General features: G+C 46.3%; 1 protein-coding gene across 2 annotated transcripts in view; it reads left to right on the forward strand.

The window, feature by feature from the left end:
* The first annotated feature begins 6,459 nt into the window (after positions 1-6,459).
* The window catches only part of AHR (aryl hydrocarbon receptor), a 165,216-nt gene continuing 143,923 nt past the window's right edge, over positions 6,460-27,752 (forward strand). Inside the window, exon 1 of one of the 2 annotated variants that reach the window (XM_073581436.1) lies at positions 6,460-6,795. In XM_073581436.1, the coding sequence (XP_073437537.1) occupies positions 6,740-6,795 (56 nt within the window). In that variant the 5' untranslated portion in view covers positions 6,460-6,739. The remainder of the gene's footprint in view (positions 6,796-27,752) is intronic. The other variant, XM_073581435.1, reaches the window with a different exon arrangement.

The following is a 27,752-nucleotide window of genomic DNA, read 5'->3' on the forward strand; positions in this document are numbered from 1 at the left end:
GTATGGCCTGTCAATGCTGGCAACCAAAGATGGCGGTTGACCACTGTAGCGACGCTGATGTATTTCTGGAGGATTGAAGTGGGAGTGGACAGCCCCTCTAAGGGGGTTCCAAGGGGAACTGGCAATCAAAAATACCATCCTAAAATCACCACCATAATGTGATCCATAGCGCTAATAGCTTTCTGAAGATGGCGCTGTCTTAAATAGTAAAAGAAAAAATAAATGTGACAAGCTACCTGTAACCTGTCAAAGGTGCGGTTCCATTCTGCTCCACAGTGTTAAAAGACAAGCTGGCTCTAATGCAAAAAGCCGAGGATAGTACACCTCCCTACGCACGCTCAGCAAGCATCAGATGCTACAGGAGCAGATTTTAAAGGCATGGAAGCCCCAAACCACCCCTTGATTCTATTATTGTGGTTTTGAAGAAAGGTTCCCCTTAACGACAGAAAATTACATCACCCTTCTTCAGTACTGAGTTAGCTCTGCTGTACTGAGCTAGCTTTGCTGTACTGATTTACCTCTGCTGTACTATGCTAGCTCAGGTGTACTGTGTTAGCTTTGCTGTATAGAGTTAGCTCTGCTGTACTGTACTAGCAGTGTGCAAGCACCACATAAAGCTCCGCCCACAGACAGACCTGAAGTACAAGAATCTCATTAACTGAAAACTGCAAATAAAGATTAAATAATCACAAGACGGATTTTATCAACCCAGGTATCATTTTAAGGCCGGGGTCACACTTGCGAGTGCAATACGAGAAACTCGAGTGAGTCTCTTGCCTCAATACCCGGCACTCGGGACCGGAGTGTGTGGCTGCATGTCTTTCTATTGAGGCACGAGTTTCTCGCATTGCACTCGCAAGTGTGACCCCGGCCCAATCAATATAACGGCACCTACCTGACAATGTCTGTAGTTTACTGAGCAAAATCCTGCTGTTTGCTTTAACTGGCTTGTTAGCGTTATGGCTTGTTCACTATCATCGCAAGGAAAGGCCAGGCGATGCAAATTTCCCAGCTTCAGATTAAGTTCACACTATGAGTTTATGCAGCGCTTTTTATGCACATTTTCAGCTGCTTCACAGTACCAGCAAGGTCCATGAGATATCAGAAATCTCATGCATACAGCTTGTTTTCTTTTACTGCTTTGTCAAAGAACTGCGTTTTTTACAAAATAGAGCATGTCCCTTCTTTTAGCGCTTTTTCTCCACTTGTTTTAGTGCAAAAAATGCTGCAAAAACGCAGGTATCAGGTTTTGCTGTATTTTTGGTGCCAAAATCAATGACGTAGAATCAAATTATTGTTTTATGCACTAAACTGTATCAGCATGCACAAAAGACAATAAGTACCCTGAAAAAACGCAGCAATAAAAACTAGGCAAAATCTGCTTTTTGTAAGCAGCCTAAACTTTGCTAGAAAGAAAAAAATTGCCGAAAACACAACGTGTGAACATAGCCTTATAAAAACCTCCTCTAACCTTGTTCCAAAAAAACAGCAGCAATGAGTTCTTCTAAGCAGCTGCCTAACACGTTTTCAAGTTGCCCTTTCCTCAGTTTGAAATGTAATTAAGAAATGGCAGTTAACCGGAACAGAGGAGGTGAAGATAAGGTCTGGAAGACCAAGCAAAATTTCAGTGAGAGCTGCTCATAGGATTGCTAGAGAGGCAAAGCAGAACCCCCTGATTGACTGCAAAAGACCTTCAGAAAGATTTAGCAGACTCTGGAGTTGCAGTATATTGTTCTACTGTTCAGATAAACCAGCACAAATATGGGCTTTATGGAAGAGCCATCAGAAGAAAACCTCTCCTGCATCATCACTATAAAATTCAGGGTCTTGTGGTGGTTGTTTAATCTTTAAATTCAGTTTTCAGTTAATGATATGCTCGTGCCCTGGGGCAGCCTGTGGGGGGGGTCTTCATGTGGGGCACTGTAATTTTTTTTTCAAACCATAACATATACAGTATGTAAAATAGAGGGCAGGTCAGTGAGGGATCAGTGACCAGTCATAAGCCATCAGTATGAATAGCTAATCAAAGCACCTCAGACTGCCCCAAAGCACGAGCATCAGCATAACGGCGCTGACCTGACACTGTGACAATCCTGCTGACAAGTTCAGAACTCCTTGGCCATAGTGATCAAAAAGGTATGTGTGGAGAAAAAAGGGCACAGAATTTCAGGAAAAGAACATCACACCAGCCATTAAGCATAGGGGTGGATCAATCATGCTTTGGGGTGAACAATGGCACGGGGAACATTTCATGGGTAGACAAAAGAATGGATTCAATAAAAATTTCAACAAATTCTTGATACAAACATAACCCCATCTGTAAAAAAGCTGAAGTTGAAAAGAGGATTGCGTCTACAAAGGAATAATGATCGTAAAACACACGTCAAAATCCACAATAGACTACCTCAAAAGGTGCAAGCTGAAGGTTTTACAGTGGCCCTCACAGTCCCCTGATCAGAATATCATTGAAAATCTGTGGCCAGACTTCAAAATAGTAGAGAATGCAAGACAACCCAGGAATCTCACAGAACTGGAAGAATTTTCCAAGAAAGAATGGATGAAAATATGTAAAACAAGAACTGACTCATGGCTGGCTACAAAAATCGTTTACAAGCTATAATATTTGCAAAAGGGGGTGCTACTAGGCACTAACTAAGCAGGGTGCCCAAACTTTTGCATTGGCCCATTTTCCTTTTTGTAATTTGTAAAAAAAATGACAATATATTTTTTTTGCCCAAAATACAAAGGAAATGTGTAATCTTTAGATTTAGGCCTTCTAAAGTTCATTTCATCTTCAACTTGATTAAAGCAAACCTGTCAGCACTTTCGGCCGATATAACCTGGGCCACTGCCTTTCAGGGCTTATCTACAGCACTCTATAATACTGTAGATAAGCCCCCGGTCCAACCTGAAAGACAAGAAAAATAAGTTTTATTACACTCACATGGGGGGGGGCGGTATAATGCAAATTAAACACTTTCATATCATACACACTGCACACACAGCTCGGCATCATACACACTGCACACACAGCTCGGCATCATACACACTGCACACACAGCTCGGGCATTATACACACTGCACACACAGCTCATTATACACACTGCACACACAGCTCGGCATCATACACACTGCACACACAGCTCGGGCATTATACACACTGCACACACAGCTCATTACTCATTATACACACTGCACACACAGCTCGGCATCATACACACCGCACACACAGCTCGGCATTATACACACTGCACACACAGCTCGGGCATTATACACACTGCACACACAGCTCATTATACACACTGCACACACAGCTCGGGCATTATACACACTGCACACACAGCTCATTATACACACTGCACACACAGCTCGGCATCATACACACTGCACACACAGCTCGGCATCATACACACTGCACACACAGCTCGGGCATTATACACACAGCTCATTATACACACCGCACACACAGCTCGGCATCATACACACTGCACACACAGCTCGACATCATACACACTGCACACACAGCTCGGCATCATACACACTGCACACACAGCTTGGCATCATACACACTGCACACACAGCTCGGGCATTATACACACTGCACACACAGCTCGGCATCATATACACCGCACACACAGCTCGGCATTATACACACTGCACACACAGCTCGGGCATTATACACACCGCACACACAGCTCGGCATTATACACACAGCTCGGCATCATACACACCGCACACACAGCTCGGCATTATACACACCGCACACACAGCTCGGCATTATACACACCGCACACACAGCTCGGCATTATACACACCGCACACACAGCTCGGCATCATACACACCGCACACACAGCTCGGCATCATACACACCGCACACACAGCTCGGCATTATACACACAGCTCGGCATCATACACACCGCACACACAGCTCGGCATTATACACACCGCACACACAGCTCGGCATTATACACACCGCACACACAGCTCGGCATTATACACACCGCACACACAGCTCGGCATTATACACACCGCACACACAGCTCGGCATCATACACACCGCACACACAGCTCGGCATCATACACACCGCACACACAGCTCGGCATTATACACACCGCACACACAGCTCGGCATCATACACACCGCACACACAGCTCGGCATCATACACACCGCACACACAGCTCGGCATTATACACACCGCACACACAGCTCGGAATTATACACACCGCACACACAGCTCGGCATCATACACACCGCACACACAGCTTGGCATCATACACACTGCACACACAGCTCGGGCATTATACACACTGCACACACAGCTCGGCATCATACACACCGCACACACAGCTCGGCATTATACACACTGCACACACAGCTCGGGCATTATACACACCGCACACACAGCTCGGCATTATACACACAGCTCGGCATCATACACACTGCACACACAGCTCGGCATCATACACACTGCACACACAGCTTGGCATCATACACACTGCACACACAGCTCGGGCATTATACACACTGCACACACAGCTCGGCATCATACACACCGCACACACAGCTCGGCATTATACACACTGCACACACAGCTCGGGCATTATACACACCGCACACACAGCTCGGCATTATACACACAGCTCGGCATCATACACACCGCACACACAGCTCGGCATTATACACACCGCACACACAGCTCGGCATTATACACACCGCACACACAGCTCGGCATTATACACACCGCACACACAGCTCGGCATCATACACACCGCACACACAGCTCGGCATCATACACACCGCACACACAGCTCGGCATTATACACACAGCTCGGCATCATACACACCGCACACACAGCTCGGCATTATACACACCGCACACACAGCTCGGCATTATACACACCGCACACACAGCTCGGCATTATACACACCGCACACACAGCTCGGCATTATACACACCGCACACACAGCTCGGCATCATACACACCGCACACACAGCTCGGCATCATACACACCGCACACACAGCTCGGCATTATACACACCGCACACACAGCTCGGCATCATACACACCGCACACACAGCTCGGCATTATACACACCGCACACACAGCTCGGCATCATACACACCGCACACACAGCTCGGCATCATACACACCGCACACACAGCTCGGCATCATACACACCGCACACACAGCTCGGCATCATACACACCGCACACACAGCTCGGCATCATACACACCGCACACACAGCTCGGCATCATACACACCGCACACACAGCTCGGCATCATACACACCGCACACACAGCTCGGCATTATACACACCGCACACACAGCTCGGCATTATACACACCGCACACACAGCTCGGCATTATACACACCGCACACACAGCTCGGCATTATACACACCGCACACACAGCTCGGCATTATACACACCGCACACACAGCTCGGCATTATACACACCGCACACACAGCTCGGCATTATACACACCGCACACACAGCTCGGCATTATACACACCGCACACACAGCTCGGCATTATACACACCGCACACACAGCTCGGCATTATACACACCGCACACACAGCTCGGCATCATACACACCGCACACACAGCTCGGCATCATACACACCGCACACACAGCTCGGCATCATACACACCGCACACACAGCTCGGCATTATACACACCGCACACACAGCTCGGCATCATACACACCGCACACACAGCTCGGCATCATACACACCGCACACACAGCTCGGCATCATACACACCGCACACACAGCTCGGCATCATACACACCGCACACACAGCTCGGCATCATACACACCGCACACACAGCTCGGCATCATACACACCGCACACACAGCTCGGCATCATACACACCGCACACACAGCTCGGCATTATACACACCGCACACACAGCTCGGCATTATACACACCGCACACACAGCTCGGCATTATACACACCGCACACACAGCTCGGCATTATACACACCGCACACACAGCTCGGCATTATACACACCGCACACACAGCTCGGCATTATACACACCGCACACACAGCTCGGCATTATACACACCGCACACACAGCTCGGCATTATACACACCGCACACACAGCTCGGCATTATACACACCGCACACACAGCTCGGCATTATACACACTGCACACACAGCTCGGCATCATACACACCGCACACACAGCTCGGCATTATACACACCGCACACACAGCTCGGCATTATACACACCGCACACACAGCTCGGCATCATACACACCGCACACACAGCTCGGCATTATACACACCGCACACACAGCTCGGCATTATACACACCGCACTATGTGACACCACTTGACACTTTTCCTCCTGCACAGCCCGCCGCCTGACTCCTCCCCCAAGCACGTGACTGGTCACATGGTTGTGACATCATCACAGGTCCTTTAGCAGCCCAGGATCTCGCTTCTACCGAGAGTTCAGGCAGGGAAGAGAGGAAAAAAAGCAGCAGTAGGAGGCGGCGGGGCGGTGCCATCTCTCGGCAGCAGTGACGGCCGCTCTCCGGAGTTTCGCTCTGTCTGCGCTGCTCGCCGCCGCCAATGTGCTGATTGGGACATAAAGCTCAGAAACTCTCACACCCGGGATTGGATCCGTGCAACAGCTGCTGGCCTGGCAGGAAGGAGGAAAGAAGAACCCACCACACAGGCGGAGCCCCGCTGTCAGTCTGTGCTGGAGAGGAGCAGCGGCATGAACACCAACATCATGTACGCCAGCAGGAAGAGGCGCAAACCCGTGCAGAAGGCGTAAGTCATCCCGTGCCCGGCTACGGGGCCCCGCAGGCCTAATACCGGCGGTGTGCAGCACCTACAGCCGAGTGAATGCATGTCAGAGTGCGGCTGAGCTCTCAGGGGTTAATGGGAACGACCTGCTGGGACGGGGCAGCGCTGGGGTGGAGGGGACGGGGCGGAGGTGTCTGGGCAGCGCAGCGGTGGTGCGGAGGGGTCGGGGCAGTGGTGGTGCGGAAGGGTCGGGGCAGCGCTGGGGCGTAGGGGACGGGGCTGTGGTGGCGCGGAAGGGTCGGGGCAGCGCTGGGGCGGAGGGGACGGGGCAGCGCAGCGGTGGGGCGGAGGGGTCGGGGCAGCGCTGGGGCGTAGGGGACGGGGCGGTGGTGGCGCGGAAGGGTCGGGGCAGCGCTGGGGTGTAGGGGACGGGGCGGAGGGGTCGGGGCAGCGGTGGGGCGGAGGGGTCGGGGCAGCGGTGGCGCGGAGGGGTCGGGGCAGCGCTGGGGCGTAGGGGACGGGGCAGCAGTGGGGTGTAGGGGACGGGGCGGAGGTGTCTGGGCAGCGCAGGTGTCGGGGCGGAGGTGTCTGGGCAGCGCTGGGGTGGAGGGGACGGGGCAGTGGTGGCGCGGAAGGGTCGGGGCAGTGGTGGCGGGGCGGAGCGCTGGGGCGGAGGGGACGGGGCAGCGGTGGGGCGGAGGGGTCGGGGCAGTGGTGGTGCGGAAGGGTCGGGGCAGTGGTGGCGTAGGGGACGTGGTGGCGGGGCGGAGGTGTCTGGGCGGGGCAGCGGTGGGGCGGAGGGGTCGGGGCAGTGGTGGCGCGGAAGGGTCGTGGCAGCGCTGGGGCGGAGGGGTCTGCTTGGTGTCAGTCTGCCACTCGTGTGTGTGTATATGTTAGGTGTATTGCGCACACTGAAGACTATGTCGGTATGCAGTGATGTGTAATTTTACCGTAATTAGTTATCTTGCTACATTTTGGTAATTTAGATATTACCGCTGAGCAGTGACCTCCTAGTCCACCCTGCTGATGAGCGGCGCCCCCTGTGTGCTGATCCGAGGTGCCGCTGATGTTATTTCTTTTTTAACGTGTGTGTTGGGATGCTGAGAGAATAAGTGGTCTCTGCTCCTGTTGTATAAGGGGCTGGCGAGGATGGGGTTAATGAGGAGGACTGTACTGGAGGTGCTGTTTTATACTGGGAAGGGTCCTCGATGTAGGAAAGATGTTAACGCTATATTATATCAGCTTGCACCTGGTGTGTGTGTTTAACCCCTCAGTTTCTACTTTTGTGTCAGACCCCGGTGCTGCCGCACATTATCTCCCTCACTGGATGTTTTCGGTACTTTGTGCTGTTTTTTCTTGGCCTGCTCCACCCCTTATTGTTCAGTCACATCTCTTCTGTGTCATTCTCCAGCTCTTCCTCACTATTCATACATACTGTATATATAATTGATTAATCCTCTGCAGTATTAAAAAAGCAAAACAAACAACTTTGCCGCCATTTGGGCCCCACAGAGGACTGTCCTATTGGTGCCTGTCTCTCAGTTGTGGTCAGTCGTCGCCCGCCTGCCATCCTGATAGAGGTGTAGCCACATAATGCCCTCGGGATAACAGTTGTCCATTATTTAGGTGTTTGTATTTTATAAACAGAGATCAACGCTATTATATTGGCCAAAACAGGGGCGTAGCCAGAGGGGCATGTGCCAGGGTGACTGCGGCTGGTTGGCACCCACAGTATATAGATGCAGGTCCAGGGCAGTGGAAATTTGCCTTGGATGAAGGACAGAGGTGATTGCTGAACCCATCCGCCTTCTGGCAAGATGGAAATGATGTATCGCTGTTACTCTATGTAAAGATCTATAGATGCATACAGGAGCGATAATCCTATATATCTGTCTATGTGACTGTGTTGCTAATGGTGTCCGCATCTTCCATCTCCTCTCCTTCCCGTTCTGCAGCTCCAGGATGAGTCATGTAAATGTCAGAACAATGAAGTTGTGAAATAGTTCTGTAATGCACACGCATATTTTGTCTATAGTCAGGAGATTGCATCCATCCCGGTCTCAGATTTCTCACAATCCATGGAGCAAACCCGCTTGTTCCCCGATGCCAAAAACCTTTGCAGGAAATGGATACATTTTCGTGGATTGTTTCCCTGACCAGCGGTGGTGTATGTCACCATCATGAAATCTAGACGAATCATGAGAAATTGTGTTGTTGTGTGTTGTTGTGTTTTTTTTTTTTTTTTTTTTTTTTAATTTCTAAGAAACAAGCAGCAAGGGGAGAAACTAGTAAGTAGTAAACAGCAGGGGGTGTAAGCCGAGGGGCCTCCTTCCTACTATTTCGTGCCACTCGTGCAGACGGTGGTGGGAGCGCTGCTTGTTGGGACCTGTAGGATGATACTGCTTTGGCTGTTTGTCATCCTAACAGAGGTGGAGGGGGGGGGGATGACTGGAAATGTGACTGAATCCCCGCATTTTTCGTACACCAATTAACAGGGGCAGAATGCAAGTACCGAGATGATGGTGCGCGGAGAGTCCTTACACATGGCCGTCCTTTACACTGCTTTATATGTGAGGATTCATCCATAGATGCAAATATTAATCTGAATATCCCGTGGATATTTCTAGTTTATATACTTATTACAGTGATTTTTATTAGATTTTTTTTTTATCTATAGAACATATTAAAATAAGTGTAATGCGTGAAAGTAGCATAGTTTAGCAAGGCCAAAAAAAGCCATTTGTCCATCCTGTTCAGCCTATATACCTTCAGAATAAATCCCCAGATCTCCATCCTTCTGAAGAACCTAATAACTGTAAGAAAATCGCAGTAAATACAAAGTGTCAACATTGCCCAATAACAAAAATAAATAAAATGAACAATACAACTATTGGAATATCTGAATACTTCCTTTATTTATTTCCTTGCAAAATATTTTCCAACTTATCTTAAAGCTTTATTACGCTTGTATTTACTTCTGTTGATGCAGTTGTATGATTTTTATTGCTTTCTCATATCCTGCCTAAGTGTACTAATAAATGACTAAGTTGATTAACCCTTTGCTTCTTGAGCTCTGTGTACGTATAGGGACTTGTATTTTTTTTTTTTTTTTTTGCTTGCTTTACAGTTTGTGAATTGTTTCTTTATCTCTTTGGAGTCTTTTGTTGTTACTTTGCTTGAAAGTCTCTAGTTCTTTTTCCGTAAGCAGAGGAGAATCCTGTTGAAAGATACCCCACTCTAGACCCATGATCACCGCTGTTATCTCTCATGTCCCAAACTCTATTAGTTTATTTTAGATGAATATGAAGTGTTTTATAAAGTCGGCCTGTGCTGAAGGTAGCTCCTGCGTCTGCTTTTTGGCTGCAAAGTTTTCGAGGCCGTGAGAGGGTTAATGGCGGCTTAGTGGTATGTTACAATGCAGGAAGGGTGGGCTCCATGCCAAATAATGTCAGAGGACAGCGGGAAGACCTTTGGTCTTTATTTAGAAGGATCTTCAGCCCTTTTAGCCTTCCAGCAATAATGACTGTTACTTCTTGTATCCTGCAGAGTTCTAGCAGCAAGCAGAGGAGCTTTTCACAGGTCGTTTTAGGATCGCTGCTTTAAATCAAGTGTTTATAGAGCAGTTCCTGCGCTCCCTCTTATTTCGGGCTTTGACATTGTACATGACATGGACTTGCTCAATGCCGAGGTCTTCTTGTATTTTCTGCTTATTCAATTACTGTAGATGTGCTTTGCTTTTGTGAGCAGCTCGTGAAGGGTGTGGGGAGCAGGCGACCTTCCACAAAGGAGGCATGTACGGCGTAATAGGGTTATGTACACACATGGCTATAGGGCCGTGCCTCTAAATGGTGGGGTAACTGGGAAACCTACTAGCTCTACTGCTTACATACCGTACGTTATCCCATAATTTACCAAGCTTCCACCCTCCGTTTTCTCTAGACATGGCTGCTTGGGCAGGAAGCATAATATGGAAATGTAGGGAGAGGCTTTGGGTTGTGGATGAATTGGTTTAAGGGGAATGAGCAGTAAAGTATTGTATGATTGATGTATAACTGAGTGTTTCAGTTTACACCCCTTCCTGGATAAATCCTAGATGAGGTCTGGTTGTCCACTTACAACTATTGCAGAGATGTGCGGCACAGACTATATTGCTGTTTCGTGTCACTACAAATGTAGGTGGCCAAATCGCATTATCCCCTTTAATTGGTTAAACAGTGTCACCTTTATAGAATCTCTAAAACTGTCCAGCTTAGTGGTTAGTTCTGGGTTTCCAGCTTGAGTATTAAAGAGGACCTGTCATCAGGTGAAAAGTGGCCACTTATTGCCCTCAATTTAATCCTGCTGCTATTTGAGTATTATATTATTTTTTTTTTTTTTTTTTTTTTTCATCCTCCAAATGGATACAGAGATGGGGGTGGGGTAGTTTTTTTTTTTTTGTTGTTGTTGTTCAGATTTTTCCCTTGTGGATGGTGCACACAGGGTAAAGATACAGAGCAGCCCAAACATACGACCCTGATAATCCTACGAGTCCCGCCCTCTTTGTAAAGGCCATCAAAATTGGCACTAAATTTAAAGGTCCTTATCTTTACAATCATATTACGCAGCTGCCCACTTTTGCTCTGGTGACAGGAACCAGTCAATGACCATCCTGCCCAAACCCAAGTTCTTACTGGCCACAATACAATTAAGGTTCCCAATGGAAATATTGTCTGCCGACAAGTGCAACTCCCCCTCAATGTTTGCCGTGCCAGCAGAGGCCAGATGTAAGTGTATAGAGTGAAGTGCCACCATAATGTCACACTGTTTCATTGACACTGCTGATCAGATTATAGGAGCCAATTTGCAGTACCCGGCTGCGGCCACTAGGCGGTGACATGGAGCAGGGTGTACTGCTTCTTAAGGCCCCGTCTCACTAAGCAATCTCGGTAGCAAGATCGCTGCTGAGTCACAACTTTTGTGACGTAACAGCGATCTCACCAGCGAGATTGCTGTGTGTGACAGCGATCAGCGAGCGGCCCCCCCTGCCGGTATCGCTGATCGCTGCAAGAAATCTCTGGACATTTCTTTGGTCGCTGGTCTCCCGCTGGCCAGCACACATCGCTGTGTGTGACAGCGGGAGACCAGCGATCAGGTGTAAAAAAATAATAAAAAAAATATAGTTATTCTCACCTTCCGATGTCCCGTTCAGCCATCCCGCCTCTCTCCACGCTCCGGTCCCAGTGATCCTTTGCACGAATGACCGCGAGACTTTGTTATCCCGCGAGACCGTGACATCTCGCGGTCATTCATGCAAAGGATCACTGGGACCGGAGCGTGGAGAGAGGCCGGAAGACTGCGCGGGACATCGGATGGTGAGAATAACTATATTTTTTATTTTGATTCTATTTTTTACAGGTTGGCAAGCGATGCCGGGCGCTCGGCATCGCTGTGCTGATCGCTGGTGAAGCTGTCTGTGTGACAGCTCACCAGGGATCACATAGCGACTTACTAGCGATCCTGACACCTTCATATCGATGTCGGGATCGCTGGTAAGTCGCTTAGTGAGACGGGGCCTTTACACTGCTGCAAACAACTGGGCGGAAAGGTGGTGCTGGGTGTCTGACTTCCCGCTATCAGGGCAACATCAAAGTGATGGAAAACCACCTTAAAGGGAACCTGTCACCCCCCCCCCCCCCCCCCCCCCCAGGGTGTTTTTAAGTAAAAGAGCCACCTTCAGCAACACTAAGGCTGCATTCTGTGAAGGTGGCTCTTCTGTTTCTGGCCCCTAGTAACGCAGAAATATTGACTTTCATAAATAAGTCCTCATACCTGTAATGTGTCCCATAGGTATGGTGTGTCCTCCTGTATCAGCTGCCTCCCAGCCATCTTTTATTTATAAAAGTCAATATTTATGCGTTACTAGGGGTCAGAAACAGAAGAGCCACCTTAAGGCTGTGTGCACACGTTGCGATTTTTAAGCGTTTTTGCAGCGATTTTCGGCGCGAAAACGTTTAAAAATCGTGTACAGAACGCCCCCCATGCATTCCTATGGTATTCCGCACATGCTGTGCTAATGCTGCGCTTTTTTCCGCGGCGGAATCGCATCGCGGAAAAAAATCGCAGCATGCTCATTCTTTTGTGCGGAATCGCAAAGAATTGCCGCAATTCCGCACCCATAGGAATGCATGAGAATCGCTTACTTCCCGCATGTGGCTATGCCCACCATGCGGGAAGTTAAGCGTCTCATGTGCGGTTGGTACCCACGGTGTGGAGGAGAGGAGACTGTCCTCCAGGCCCTGGGTACCATACCCCTGTAAGAAACAGAATAAAAAATCGGGATATATTTACCTTCCGGCATCCCGCGCTGCCATCCCGGCCTAGCGTTCCCAGTAATGCCTTGCAGCAAGGCCCTGTAATGACGTAGTCTCGCAAGATCGCTATAGTAACGCGAGACCAACGTCATCACAGGTCTCGCAAGGCATCGCTGGGAACGCTGAGGCCCGGGAATGCAGCGCGGGATGTCGGAAGGTAAATATACCCGATTTTTTTTTATTTTTTTTTTTTTTTTAGCATTTTAACATCCTATCTTTTACTATTGATGCCGCATAGGCGGCCTCAATAGTAAAAACCTGGTCACACTTGTCAAACACTATGTTTGATGAGTGTGACCAACGTGTCAATCACTTTCCAACCAGTATGCTTCAAATCGCTTGGAAAGTGCTTGAATAACGCACGTGAAAATCGCGATCATAATCGCGGTGAAATCGCGCGGAAAAAAACGCGCGATTTCTGGGAAGGAGTCCGGTTTTTAGTGAGCGTTTTAAAACGCTACGTGGGCACATAGCCTCACAGAATGCAGCCTGGTGCTGCTGACGGTGGCTCTTTTACTTAAAAACGCCCTGGGGGGGGGTGAGAGGTTCCCTTTAACCCCATAAGGCTCCATGATGGATTTGTTATACAGTGGGTCATTGTACTGTATATGGAGAAAACTCCGAAACTGAGCCTTCTCCACCCAGGGCAGACGCTGTCTGTGTTACACTGCTAACATCTAACGGCAGCGATCAGAGCTGAGCTACTGTGGCTGTTGCCATTTTAAATGCGGCTGTTAATGTCTGATGGCTGCATTTAAAGTGAGTGTTCTGAGTGCACACGTTGCCTGCTGAAGGGCCTTGTCACTGCCATGTTGGTACTAGTTGCGGCTCAGCTGGACTCCATATGATACTCTGATCTTTACTATATACTGCAATACCTCTATATTGCAAGGGGACTAAAAAATATAAAAACTTTTCTCTTTTTTTTCCTTTCATTTTTTTTTATACATAAAAAAAAAAAAATGAATTGAGGGGTATATGCAGGACTTTATGGAAAAAACAAAAAACATATGCCTGAGCACTAACAGGCAGGTAAATGCAACTTACCTGCCCACTGTGCCCGACACCGTCTTTCCTTCCCTGCCCCATGGTGGTCACATGCTGCTCCTGTCGGGGATTCAGCTGCCTCTGGGGACGGGGCGGGACTTCTGACATTATTCTGACTGACAATCGGCTCCCCCAATTTGACAGGCAGCGGGGATCTGGCTATCAGAGTGATGCTGGACGGCCCGCCTTGTTAACAGAGCGGAGTGAAAAAGAGGCTTCCGCTCCGTAGACGTGACGTCAGCAGAGGCTTCTGCAGGCCCGGCAGGAGAAGTCTGTGAACGCTCTGTGCCGGGGGAGTATGGCGCTGGGCACAGCGGTATGCTGCAATTACCTCACTGCTAGTGCTCGGGTACATTTTTTTTTTTTTTAAAGTCCCAGATAAATCTCCTGTTAACATTTAAACTTTTTGTGTTCAGTTTAATGTAAAATAAACATTAGACTTTTGCAGGAAAACCGACTATTGAGATATAAAATTGTTTAATCTGTACGGTAAATGCTGTCAAGAAAAACACAGCTCTCAAAAATTGCCTTTTTTTTTTTTTCCCAATTAAACATTTAAGTCCCCCAGTTCGGTACCTTTCAATTACCTCCACCTGCCACTCCTAAAACAAGCCGTCACCCAGCTCCTCAGTCATCGTCGTTTTATCGTCCTTTTTAGAATCTCCTCAGTAACAGCCGCCGTCTCCTACCTCCGTAATGGGGACGTGGTCCCTGAATACAGATTTTACCTCAGAAATGACAGCGTTGCTGCTAATGACCAATTCTGACAGAGAAATCAGCAGATTTGTTTCTTATTTTCTCTTGTACTATTGATTTTATGAAAAAATTAATTCCCAGGTCATTTGTACAGCGTACTGTAAAAACGAAACCCAAAAATTTGTGGAATTGGGTGTTTTTATTTTTTTCCCCCTCATTTTAGCGCACTTGGATCTCGTATCTTCATATCAAAAGAATGCTGCTGACATTGGTGTATTTCTGAGCGCAGTGCGATGTTTTACTCGCACCCATAGACTTGCATGGGTGTGAGTGAGCCAAGTCTCGCTGCCAATCGCAGCATGCTGCAGCTGTTCTCTCATGCCGATCTGAGCTGCTCCTTAGAGTAACACTGGGCCGAGTGCTAGGTGACGCTTTATGGCATAGCGCTCGGCCGTGTTATACAGTAGCCTGACTCCGGACTAACCCTGTAATTAATCTCCTGATAAAACCCTCAGTGATCTAGCATTTCCTGTCTCCTTTGGTTCTGTGTAGCAGCGATGATGTAACCACTGCACCACCACCACCTCCGAGGCCAGTGATTGGCTGCAGCAGTCTCTTATGTAAGGGCGCACATCATTGCGTTGGCCCCCTTAATGAAATTGTCACGCCTCTTCGTTAAAAGGAATTTGTCATTAGATTTTTGCTCTCCCATCTGAGAGCAGCATAATGTAGGGACTGAGACCCTGAGTCCAGCGATGTATCACTTACTGGACAGCTTGCTGTCATTGTTACATAGTCACTGATTTATCTGCTGCAGATCTAACAGTTCTCTGAATGCTGAGCTCCGTATAACCTCACCCACACCACTGATTGGCAGCTTTCTGCCCAGACACAGTGTATGCTGAAAACTGCCAGTCAGAGGTGGGGTCGAGGTTATACAGAAGTCACATGTTTGACTACCTGGCAGCAGGTTTACTAGTCTTCTAATGATCTCTTGCTGATAAAACTTCAATTTTATCAAAACTACAGCAAGCAGCCCAGTAAACACAACCTCACTGGAATCAGGGTATCTTTCATGTGGCAAAAACCTGGTGACAGATTCCCTGTAAGACTGCGGTGTACGCCAGACATAATGAATTGAGCCCCAAGTCTATATATATATATATATATATATATATATATATATATATATATATATATATATATTTTCAACTTTTGTAGTTTCCTTTTTCTTTTGTAGTAATAAATGCAGCAAAACTAAACAAAGAACAAAAAGAGAGAAGGAAGTTGAACCTTCCTGTGGGCAGCGGTGGACTAAATACTGTACATTTATTCACGTTGGTCATCCAAAAGACTTTTTGTAGAAAATGTTAAGAGCCCTCTTTTGTGATTATATTGGATTTGCAAAATTTTATGTGTTCACTTTCTGTAAAGAGATGATGGCCTTTTCTTGCATTAGTTGTACATGATTTACTGTAAATGTTCTCTGTCAGAACGATCCAACCCAACAAACTGTTTATATGGTCTTGTCTCTGAAGCGGTCATCCACACCTTTACCGGTGCAATCACATCACTCATGTGCAAATGGGGCTTAAATGCTTCAGCAAAGCACTTCCCAAAGCCTCTGCCTCCCTGACTATTCCGTGCTGAGCCCCACTTTTCTCTGCTTGCCTGACGGCTCACTCACTGCGCAGACACTCCGGCAGGTGAGACTGGGCCATTGGCCACTGTGGGCAGTTGGGAACGCTTGGCTAGCCGTACCGTGAGTTTTCTCTTAAGGGTGTATGTATACATGTCGTCTTCTAGACATCCACATTCCAACGGAGTTTTACAGGAGGAGACTCTTCAGGAAGGGCTATCATCATTTTTTAATTTTTTTTTAATTTTGTGGAATTAAAAAAACAACAACTTTATTTAACCCCTTTACACCCAGGGGTGGTTTGCAAGTTAATGCCCGGGCCAATTTTTTACAATTCTGACCACTGTCCATTTATGAGGTAATAACTCTGGAACGCTTCCATGGATCCTGGTGATTCTGACATTTTCTCGTGACATACTGCACTTTATGATAGTGTTAAAATTTCTTTGATATGATTTGCGTTTTATTTATGAAAAAAACAGAAATTTGGTGAAAATTTAGCAATTTTCCAACTTTGAATTTTCATGCCCCTAAATCACAAAATATGGCACACAAAATGTTAATAAGTAACATTTCCCACATGTCTACTTTACATCAGCACTATTTTGGACCCCAATTTTTTTTTTTTTTTTTTTTTTTGTTAGGAAGTTATAAGGTTTAAAAGTTGACCAGTGACTTCTCATTTTTACAACACTTTTTTTTTTTTTTTTTTTTGGGGACCACATCACATTTGTAGCCACTGAGAGGTCTACGAGGTCTCGTATATGATAGAAAATACCCAAAAGTGACACCATTCTAAAAATTGCACCCCTGATGGTGTTCAAAAAGACATTCAGGTGCTACACGGGAATTTTTGGGGAAAAAAAAAAATGAACATTTAACTTTTTTTCACAAAACATTTAATTCAGATCCAATTTGTCTTATTTTACCAAGGGTAATAGGAGACATTGGACCCCAAAAGTTGTTGTACAAAATGTCCTGAGTAGGCTGATACCCTATATATGCAGGTAAACCACTGTTTGGGCGCACAGCAGACCTCTGAAGGGAAGGAGCACAGTTTGACTTTTCAATGCAAAATTGGCTGGAATTGAGATCAGACGCCATGTCGCGTTTGGAGAGCCCCTGATGTGCCCAAACAGTGAAACCCCCCACAAGTGACACAATGTTGGAAAGTAGACCCCCTAAGGAACTTGTCTAGATGTGTGGTGAGCACTTTGAACCCCCTGGTGCTTCTCAGAAGTTTATAATGTAGAGCTGTAAAAATAAAACTTATTTTTTTTCACAAAAATGATCTTTTTGCCCCCAATTTTTTATTTTCCCAAGGGTAACAGGAGAAATTGGACCTCAAGTTGTTGCGCAACTTGTCCTGCGTATGTGGGGGGTAAACCATTGTTTGGGCGCTTGGCAGAGCTTGGAAGGGAAGGAGCACCATTTGACTCTTTCAATGCACATTTGTCTGGAATTGAGATCAGATGCCATGTCACCTTTGAAGAACCCCTGATGTGCCCAAACAGTGGAAACCCCTCAATTCTAACTCCAACCCTAACCCCAACACACCCATAACCCTAACCCTAATGGGAAAATGGAAATACTTTATTTTTAAATTTTATTATTTTTCCCTAACTAAGGGGGTGATAAAGGGGGGGGTTTGATTCACTATATATAGTGGGTTTTTATGTTTGGCAGCTGTCACACACTAAAAGACTTTTTATTGCAAAAAATAGTTTTTGCATCACCACATTTTCAGAGCTATAATTTTTCCATATTTTGGCCCACAGTCATGTGAGGTCTTGTTTTTTGAGGGACAAGTTGACGTTTTTATTTTCGGGCACATAACATTTTTTGATCGCTTTTTATCCTGATTTTTGGGAGGAAGAATGAACAAAAACCAGTTATTCATGAATTTCTTTTGGGGGGGGGGGGGCGATTATAACATTCCACATGTGGTAAAACTGATAAAGCAGTTTTAGTCTTCGGGCCAGTACGATGACAGTGATACCTCATTTATCATTTTTTTTATGTTTTGGCGCTTTTATACAATAAAAGCTATTTTGCATAAAAAATAGTTATTTTTGCATCCCTTTCTAAGATCTATAACTTTTTTTTTTTTTTTTTTCTTTTCACTTTTCCGGTGATGGAGATATATGGCGGCTTGTTTTTTGCGGGACAAGATGACGTTTTCAGCAGTACCACGATTATTTATATCCGTCTTTTTGATCGCATGTTACTCCACTTTTTGTTCGGCGGTATGTTTACAAAGCATTTTTTATTTTTTTTTTGCCTTTTTTTAATGGTGTTCACTAAAGGGGTTAACTAGTGGGACAGTTTTATAGGTCGGGTCATTACGGACGCGGCGATGCTAAATCTGTGTGCTTTTATTGTTTGATTTTGATTTTTTTTTTTTCTTCAAATATTGATTTAATGATAGAATAAATATATATATTTTTTACATATGTTTTTACAATTTTAATTTTTTGTTTTATTTCATTCTATCTTTTGCACTGTGTCCCACTATGGGACACTCATTTTGTGCAGGCTGATCAGTTATATAGCATGCTGATCTGCATGCCATATAAGATGTCAGCGCTGCACTTTTTGCACACTGACCTCAGAGACTTCCTGACATGCACTGCGCATGACAGGAAGTCTCTGAGCTCTGGTAACCCGGATGTCGTCAGGACGACATCGGGTTACCATGGAAGAGAACGGGACCCCGTGTCATACTGTGGGGTCTCTGATCTAAAGGCAGAGGGACTGTCACAGCTGACAGCCCCTCTGCCTGCTCCCGGAATGCTGCGATGATGTTTGATCGCAGTGTTCCCGGAGCGGTGTTTTGGGTCCTTTCCATCCACCCCTCTCTGGACGCTGCCCGCAATATTTTTGGGAGTTTCCGTTGTTATCCTCCATATTAAGCTTGTTCATTGCAATCTTGACTCGCGTATGCGCAGAATGCTTTGTCCAACTGCTGGCAAAGCCGAAAAGCATGAGTGCGCATGCGCCGGTGAACTATGTCCCGGAAGTATTTAGCTGTTTTCTGGGTCATAGTTCACCGGCGCCTGCGCACTAATGCTTTTTGGCTTTGCCCGCAGTTGGACAAAGCATACTGCGCGTGTGCGCGAGTCAAGATTGTAACGCACACGTGCATAATATGGAGGACAACTACGGAAATTCCCAGAAATATTGCGGACAGCGGCCAAAGAGGGGTGGAGGAAAGGACCCAAAACACTGCCCATCGGATCGGACCAAAATCATTTACATAGACCGCCAAAATGAGGTGACATTCCCTTTAAGGCCCGGGGTACATGGACGGGATAGTACGTCCAATGTCATAAAGGGAATAAAAAATTGTGAGTTGGAAGTGGCCACACTTAAAGCACTTCTCCAGAGGGTTTTTTTTTTCTAATGCAGCGTTGGAGTGGCGCTTTACATATTAGTCTCCTGCCCCCTGTCTGATACTTGCCTGCTGCTGCCTTCGTTTTCCTGCATCGCTCCCTTTGGTCTCTGGTGAAAAGTGACCTGCCGGCTGCTCCAGTGTTTTATGGAGCTGAGCGGAGGTCACTAATCAATGTAGAGGTCCCTCTACTCCTCTTTGGTCAGACCTCATCTGGAATATTGTGTCCAATTTTGGGCACCACATTTTAAAAAAGACATCAACAAACTGGAGCAAGTTCAGAAAAGAGCGACCAGAATGGTGACCGGTCTGCAAACCCTGTCTTATGAGGAAAGGTTGCAGGATTTGGGAATGTTTAGTTTGCAAAAGAGAAGACTGAGAGGAGACTTAATAGCTGTCTACAAATATCTAAAGGGCTGTCACATTGTAGAAGGATCAACTTTATTCTCATTTGCACAAGGAAAGACTAGAAGCAATGGGATGAAGCTGAATGGGAGGAGACACAGATTAGATATTAGAAAAAACTTTTTGACAGTTAGAGTGATCAATGAGTGGAACAGGCTGCCACGAGAAGTGGTGAGTTCTCCTTCAATGGAAGTCTTCAAACAGAGGCTGGACAGACATCTAACTGGGATGATTTAGCGAATCCTGCTTTGAGCAGGGGGTTGGACCAGATGGCCCAGGAGGTCCCTTCCAACTCTACGATTCTATGATTCTATGATTCTATGATTCTAAGTCTGAGAGCCTCGTTCTGGCTCTCATAGACTTGTGTTTAGAGCTTGTGACGTCGCCTCTGACTTACGGCCAGTCAGAAGCTTCACTCACAAGGTGGTGCCCCTTGACCGGAGCGGTGCTGAAAAACGGTGAAGACGCCGGACGGGGCTTGCTTTTAAACACCACTCCAGCAGTGAAAAAATAAACAACACCTTGGAGTGGTGCTTTAAAAGAAGCTTATAGGCCTGCACATGTGCACATCAAGGCATTTTAACATTCTTTTTAGCATTTATTAAGTGCATTTTCAGGCTGGGTTTAGAAAAGACCCATCTGAAGTAGTCGTGTACCCTAAAGGAACCCTGTACAGATGTGTGGTTGACCTCTGATTCATATCTTCTGCCGCTAGCTGAAAATTTGTTTTTAAGTTCCACTTTTTTAGAATGTATTATGATTAAATTCTAAGCATCCGATGCTCGTCTTTTATCTAATGCTGCACAGAGCCCAATGTGATGTAATAAGGGGAAAGCATAGTTTTTATCAGTTTTTCGCGCTCCCATGTTTCGATACCATGGTCCCCTGCTGTTGTTTATACTACTACTGGAAGGAATTGGCATTTCATTGCTGAGGACACCTCCATATGACCAGACTGGGATATTGGGAGGCCGCTTCTGTTCTGATCATATGGAATCGTAGCCACAGCAAGCAAACACTGGCTAAAGTGGTATCTCGTTAGGTACTGTGGTGGTCCCATGCCTATCTTCCTGTCCAAAGTGGCAGTGGTACTGAGAAGCAGCAGGAAATCGGTAATTTTTATTTATTTTTTAATGACCATGTTGGACCTTGTATTGCAGTAATGAAATGAAGAGCCTCATTAATTCATTATTAATTGGACCTTTTATAGGTCTGCAAGAAGCCTCGTCAGAGAGGAAGAGTACAAACTCTAGTGCCAGTTGTTGGAAGTAGCAATCCTAAAAGTTATTATTGACCTTTTAAATGGCCTTTCCGCATGAATTTAGGCTAACAAGCCAAACCGGAGACATTATTTGCAGAAACTTGGACTGGTTTGGCTGGACAAGAGGCTTTGACAGGTGGTCTATGGGGTAAAGTTTCTCTTTGTGGAGTGTGCCAAGTTGACGTAAAGAGACACCTTGGCTATAAAGTACTCCTTTGGGAATTTAAATGGGCAAATAGTCTTTCGAGTTCCTGTTCTTCTCATCTCTATACTTATAGGCCATGCAAGCCACCTCCCCTTCAGTGCCTCTTACCTACCACAAACCAATTCTCTTGCTGTGCACTGATGAGGGGCAAACAGCCTGAAACATCTGTCTACAAATTAAGTTGCTGGTTTGACTTCTTTTCCAAAGTCATGTTGTAGTCCACGTTACTTAGTCAATATTTTTTTCTTTTTTCTCTTTTTATAAGAATTGCTCCTTTCAATAGGTGGCACTAGAATTCCTGTCCTCTTCGTCTCTTGGAAAGGCACATATGGTGCACTGCATGGCCTATAAGCCTCCTAAGGCCGGGATCACACATGTGAGAAACTCGGACGAGTCTCACATCTTAATACCTGGCACTGCCGCCGGCACTTGGGAGCGGAGCGTGTGACTGCATGTATTTCTATGCAGCCGCACGCTCCGCTCCCGAGTGCTGGGTATTGGGGTGTGTGCACACGCTGCGGATTCTGCTGCGGATCAGTTTCTGCTGCGGTGTACAGTAGCATTATAACCTATGGAAAACAGCAGTGCAGACGGTGTGGATTTTTCCACGCGGTTTTGCTGCGGTTTTCAATCCACAGAAATTACATGTCAATTCTTTCTGCGGATTCCGCTGCGGTTTACCATCTCCTCCATTGTAGAGATAATAAACCGCAGGGCAATCCGCAGGTCTTATGACCTGCAGATTTACCTGCGGATCTTACTAAATCCGCGTGGACAAATCCGCTGACCAATCCGCAGTGTGCACACACCCTTAAGATGCGAGACTCGTCTGAGTTTCTCGCCTGTGTGATCCTGGCCTTACACAGACTCTAGCGCTAATTTATCTTTAAAATTATAGATATAATTACAGACATTTTGGAATTAGATATTTCTTACTCTTGTAAAATGATAAATTCAGTCTATTGTTGTAAATAAGTGATTCCACAACTTTCTGGTTTGAGATGCTAAATTATGGGCATTTGACTGTAAAATAAGTTTTCAGGAAGTTTGGGGGCATTTATTTGGGCTTTGCGACCACCTATGCATATTAGTGTTCCTTTCTCATCTGATTCATTGTAAATCCACTGCGTTTTGATGCCATCCTTTTCCCTTTGTGGAGGGAGCTTGGTTCCATCCAGTGGGATTCTGACCTCGGGCAGACTCTGTTCACATTGCAAAAGGTTTATATTGATGGCTTGTTTCCCTTTACATAATCCACCTCAGACTTGTCTTGGCTTTCCGTGGTCTATTTTTTGTTCTTTAATGTGTTAATCCTTGTTTCTTCAGATAATAACGCCTTTTGAGGGATGAAAAATAAATCATGTTCCTTCTTGCCCAGTAGAACTGTAACTTGCCCTAATTTGCTTTGGTGCAATTTAGAGACGGGAACAGTTTCATTTATTCTTTTAAGAATGTTCTGTGTGTTTAGAAATGTCTGCAAGGAGCCGAGGACTGAAAGGTGAGATCGTCTCTAGATGATAATAATAATAATATTTATTTATATAGCGCCAACATATTCCGCAGCGCTTTACAGTTGAACAGTTTCAAACACAACAGTCATAAGTAACAACGTTAACAATACAATAATTAAAGCGAAATAAGACTACCCTGCTCGTGGAGCTTACAATCTACAATGAGGTGGGGGAGATACAAAGCACAGGTTTGTATTTACAATGATGTATTTACAATGACGGTCCAGCCATCTTCAGGGGGTGGGGGTTAGATGGAGATAGTGAATGGGCTACACACACACAAACATGACTTTGATTACTGAATGTGATAGGCCGCTCTGAACAAATGTGTTTTGAGCGAGCGTCTAAAACTATGCAATTTGTGGATGGTCCTAATATCTTGGGGTAGAGCATTCCAGAGGATTGGCGCAGCACGGGAGAAGTCTTGGAGTCGGGAGTGGGAGGTACGGATTGGGGCAGAGGTTAGTCGAAAGTCATTTGCAGAGCGCAGCGGTCGGTTAGGCCGATAGACAGAAATGAGGGAGGAGATGTAAGGGGGTGCCACACTGTGGAGAGCTTTGTGGGTGAGAACAAGTACTTTGAATTGTACCCTGTAATGAATTGGCAGCCAGTGTAACAACTGGCGAAGAGCGGACGCGTCTGAGTAACGATTAGCCAGATGGACAACCCTGGCTGCTGCATTAAGGATAGACTGGAGAGGGGAGAGTCGAGTGAGAGGGAGGCCAATTAATAGAGCATTACAGTAGTCCAGGCGGGAGTGGATCAGGGCGACAGTGAGAGATTTTGTTGTTTCCATGGTTAGAAAAGGGCGGATTCTAGAGATGTTCTTTAGGTGTAAGCGGCATGAGCGGGCAAGAGATTGTATATGGGAGGTGAAGGAGAGATCGGAGTCTAACATAACACCCAGACAGCGCGCCTGCTGTCGGGGTGTTATTATGGTGCCACACACAGAGAGGGAAATGTCAGATTTAGGGAGGTTAGTAGATGGTGGGAGCAGAAGAAGTTCAGTTTTGGAGAGGTTGAGTTTCAGATAGAGAGCAGACATGATGTTGGAGACTGCAGACAGACAGTCAGTGGCGTTCTGTAGTACAGCGGAGGTAAGGTCAGGGGATGATGTGTACAGTTGTGTGTCATCAGCATAAAGATGGTACTGAAAGCCAAATCTGCTGATGGTCTGTCCAATTGGGGCCGTATAGAGAGAGAAGAGAAGGGGGCCAAGGACTGAGCCCTGAGGTACCCCAACAGTGAGAGGAAGAGGAGATGAAGTGGAGCCAGAAAACAGAACACTGAAGGAGCGGTCGGAAAGATAGGAGGAGAACCAGGAAAGAGCAGTGTCCTTAATGCCTAGTGACTGGAGCCTAGAGAGTAGGAGAGGATGGTCAACAGTGTCGAAAGCTGCAGAAAGGTCGAGAAGAATGAGCAGAGTGTGGTCACCATTACGTTTTGCTGTCAGAAGGTCATTGGAAACTTTGATGAGTGCAGTGTCTGTCAAATGTAGGGGGCGGAAACCGGACTGTGAAGGGTCTAGGAGGGAGTGAGTGGAGAGGTAACGGGTAAGGCGTGAGTATATCAGGCGCTCCAAGAGTTTAGAGATGAAGGGGAGATTGGAGACTGGTCTGTAGTTGTTTGTGCAGGATGGGTCGAGGGTGGGTTTCTTTAGTAATGGAGTAATGATAGTGTTTGAAGGAGGAGGGGAAAATGCCAGAGGAGAGGGAGAGATTAAAGATTGTAGTTAGGTGAGTTGTGACGACTGGGGAGAGAGACTGGAGGAGATGTGAGGGAATGGGGTCGGTTGTGCATGTAGTCGGATGAGAAGAGGAGAGGAGCCTGGAGACTTCTTCTGTGATGGGAGCAAATGTGGAGAGTGAGCCAGGGGAAATGCAGGGAGGGATGGGAGTCACTGAACTTGGTGATTGGGAGCGGATTTCCTGACGGATATTGTCTATTTTCTCTATAAAGTGGGAGGCCAGGTCATCAGCGCAAATGTCTGTGATAGGGGCTTGTGCTTTTGGCCTGAGGAGGGAGTGAAAGGTGTCAAAAAGTTTCTTGGGGTTGTTGGATAGTGAGGAGATCAGGGTGGTGAAGTAGGTCTGTTTGGCGAGGTGAAGGGCAGAGTTATATGTCCTTAACATAAATTTGAAGTGTATGAAGTCTTCCGGTGTGAGTGTTTTCCTCCATAAGCGTTCAGCACACCTAGAGCATCGCTGGAGAAATCGGGTTTGCGATGTGAGCCAGGGCTGTTTCACTCTGTGTTTGGAGGTTCTGAGGGTGAGGGGAGCTACTTGGTCAAGGGTGCTTCTAAGAGTGTCATTGAAGTGATGTACAGCCAGATCAGGACAGGACAAAGAAGAGATTGGGGACAATGATAAGTGTAGGGAGTCTGAAAGTGCATGAGGGTTAAGGCCCCGTCACACTAAGCGACTTACCAGCGATCCCGACACCGATATGAAGGTGTCAGGATCGCTGGTAAATCGCTATGTGATCGCTGGTGAGCTGTCACACAGACAGCTTCACCAGCGATCAGCACAGCGATGCCGAGAGCCCGGCATCGCTGGCGATCCTCTAAAAAATAGAATCAAAATAAAAAATATTGTTATTCTCACCTTCCGACATCGCGTTCAGCCATCCTGCCTCTCCACGCTCCGGTCCCAGTGATCCTTTGCGAGAATGACCGCGAGATGTCACAGTCTCGCGGGATAACAAAGTCTCGCGGTCATTCGTGCAAAGGATCACTGGGACCGGAGCGTGGAGAGAGGCGGGATGGCTGAACGTGACGTCGGAAGGTGAGAATAACTATATTTTTTATTTTTTAAATTATTTTTTACACCTGATCGCTGGTCTCCCGCCTGTCACATGCAGCGATGCGTGCTGGCCAGCGGGAGCCCAGCGACCAAAGAAATATCCAGAGATTTCTTGCAGCGATACCAGCAGGGGGGCCGCTCGCTGATCGCTGTCACACACAGCAATCTCGCTGGTGAGATCGCTGTTATGTCACAAAAGTTGTGACTCAGCAGCGATCTCGCTACCGAGATTGCTTAGTGAGATGGGGCCTTTAATGGCTTGTAGATTTATGACTGAATGGTAGGTAGGAGGGTGCTGGGGTGAGCGAGGACTTGTGAGTGTAAAGGAGAGAATGTTGTGGTCAGAGAGGGGAAGCGGTGAGTTATCTAGGTAGGAGATTGAGCAGAGCCGGGCGAAAACCAGGTCCAGGGTGTTACCGTCTTTGTGTGTTTCAGAGGTTGAGAGATGAATCTAGATGAATCTCCAGAGCCAAAAATCTGACATGGTGGTCACTATCGCACCGACGTGTGTGAATAGCATTGCAGTGGTAGTAAGTTATGGAGCGTCTAAGACGCAGTCATGTTTTATACAGTTATCAAAGAGTCCTCCTGATTTATGGTAACTCCTCCTGTTGTGGATGGTGTCATCTCTGAAGGGATTGTCTCATGAAGACCACCATTTCTATATGATTTATATCGGTGCGTGACATGTCTCAGATCTTTATTTATTTGTTTGAAATTGGTCAAGGATGCTACAGATAACCATAATGGGATCCAAACTTTGTGCTTTTTGAAGGAAGGGCTTCTCTCCTAAGACAGCGGCTTCAGGGTTGGGTTCTACATCTCAGTTGCCACATACCAGCCGTACAGCTGCATCATGGCAGTGTCGGTGGCATTTTCGTCCATGTCATTTCCATTGCTCATTGGACGTGTGGTGGAGCAAAAAAATCTCAGGACCTTTAATGATAAGCAACCACTTTTCACTCTTTTTCTAATAATCCTTTTGTGGCAGCAGCTCCTAGATTTGGTCCTTTATTATTTCTCCCTTGTCCTCTTAGCTGTCCCCAGCAGCTTTTTTTTTTTTTCTTTACTTAGGTTTTTAAAAAAAAAAAAAAGCACTCACAGAAATGCTCTAAAGAATCTTCTTAGTCAATTCTATGGAAAACAATTTGCTGGTCACACCTTTCAAAAATACTTGCTGTGGGGGGGAAAAAAAAGGATGTCACTTCTTTGCAGCATCTCATGATGTAAAATGCTCCAAACAAGGAAATGTACAATAAAAAGGCTGTGTAAAAAAGTACCATAACCAAAAATAAAATTCAGTAAAAAATTTCTCCAAAAACATTTGACAAACTCTTCACAGCCATTTCAGAAAACTCTTAAAGATGCGAAAAACTCCCCAAACATTTCCAATAAAAAGCTAGTAGGTATGGACTGCAGAGCATATTCTTATAGTGGTTAGACATCTTACTACTGCCAAAGCCTCGTTCAGGCGTGTGAGTTTTCTTTTGTGTTTACAAAAAAAAAATCCAAACTGTTGTTCATCAGTCAGTTCATCATCCGCTTTTATCATTGATTTTTCTTTGATGGTGGTGGGGGGGGTAGGAGAATAAACTGGAAAGCTTCTATTTACAGTGTTAACCATGGACGGCACACCGATTGCACGCAGACACCCATTTGCTTCCCATAATTTTCA

Source organism: Dendrobates tinctorius, unplaced genomic scaffold, assembly GCF_039654945.1.
Source record: "Dendrobates tinctorius isolate UK_male_01 unplaced genomic scaffold, ASM3965494v1 ptg000070l, whole genome shotgun sequence".
Lineage (NCBI taxonomy): Eukaryota > Metazoa > Chordata > Amphibia > Anura > Dendrobatidae > Dendrobates > Dendrobates tinctorius.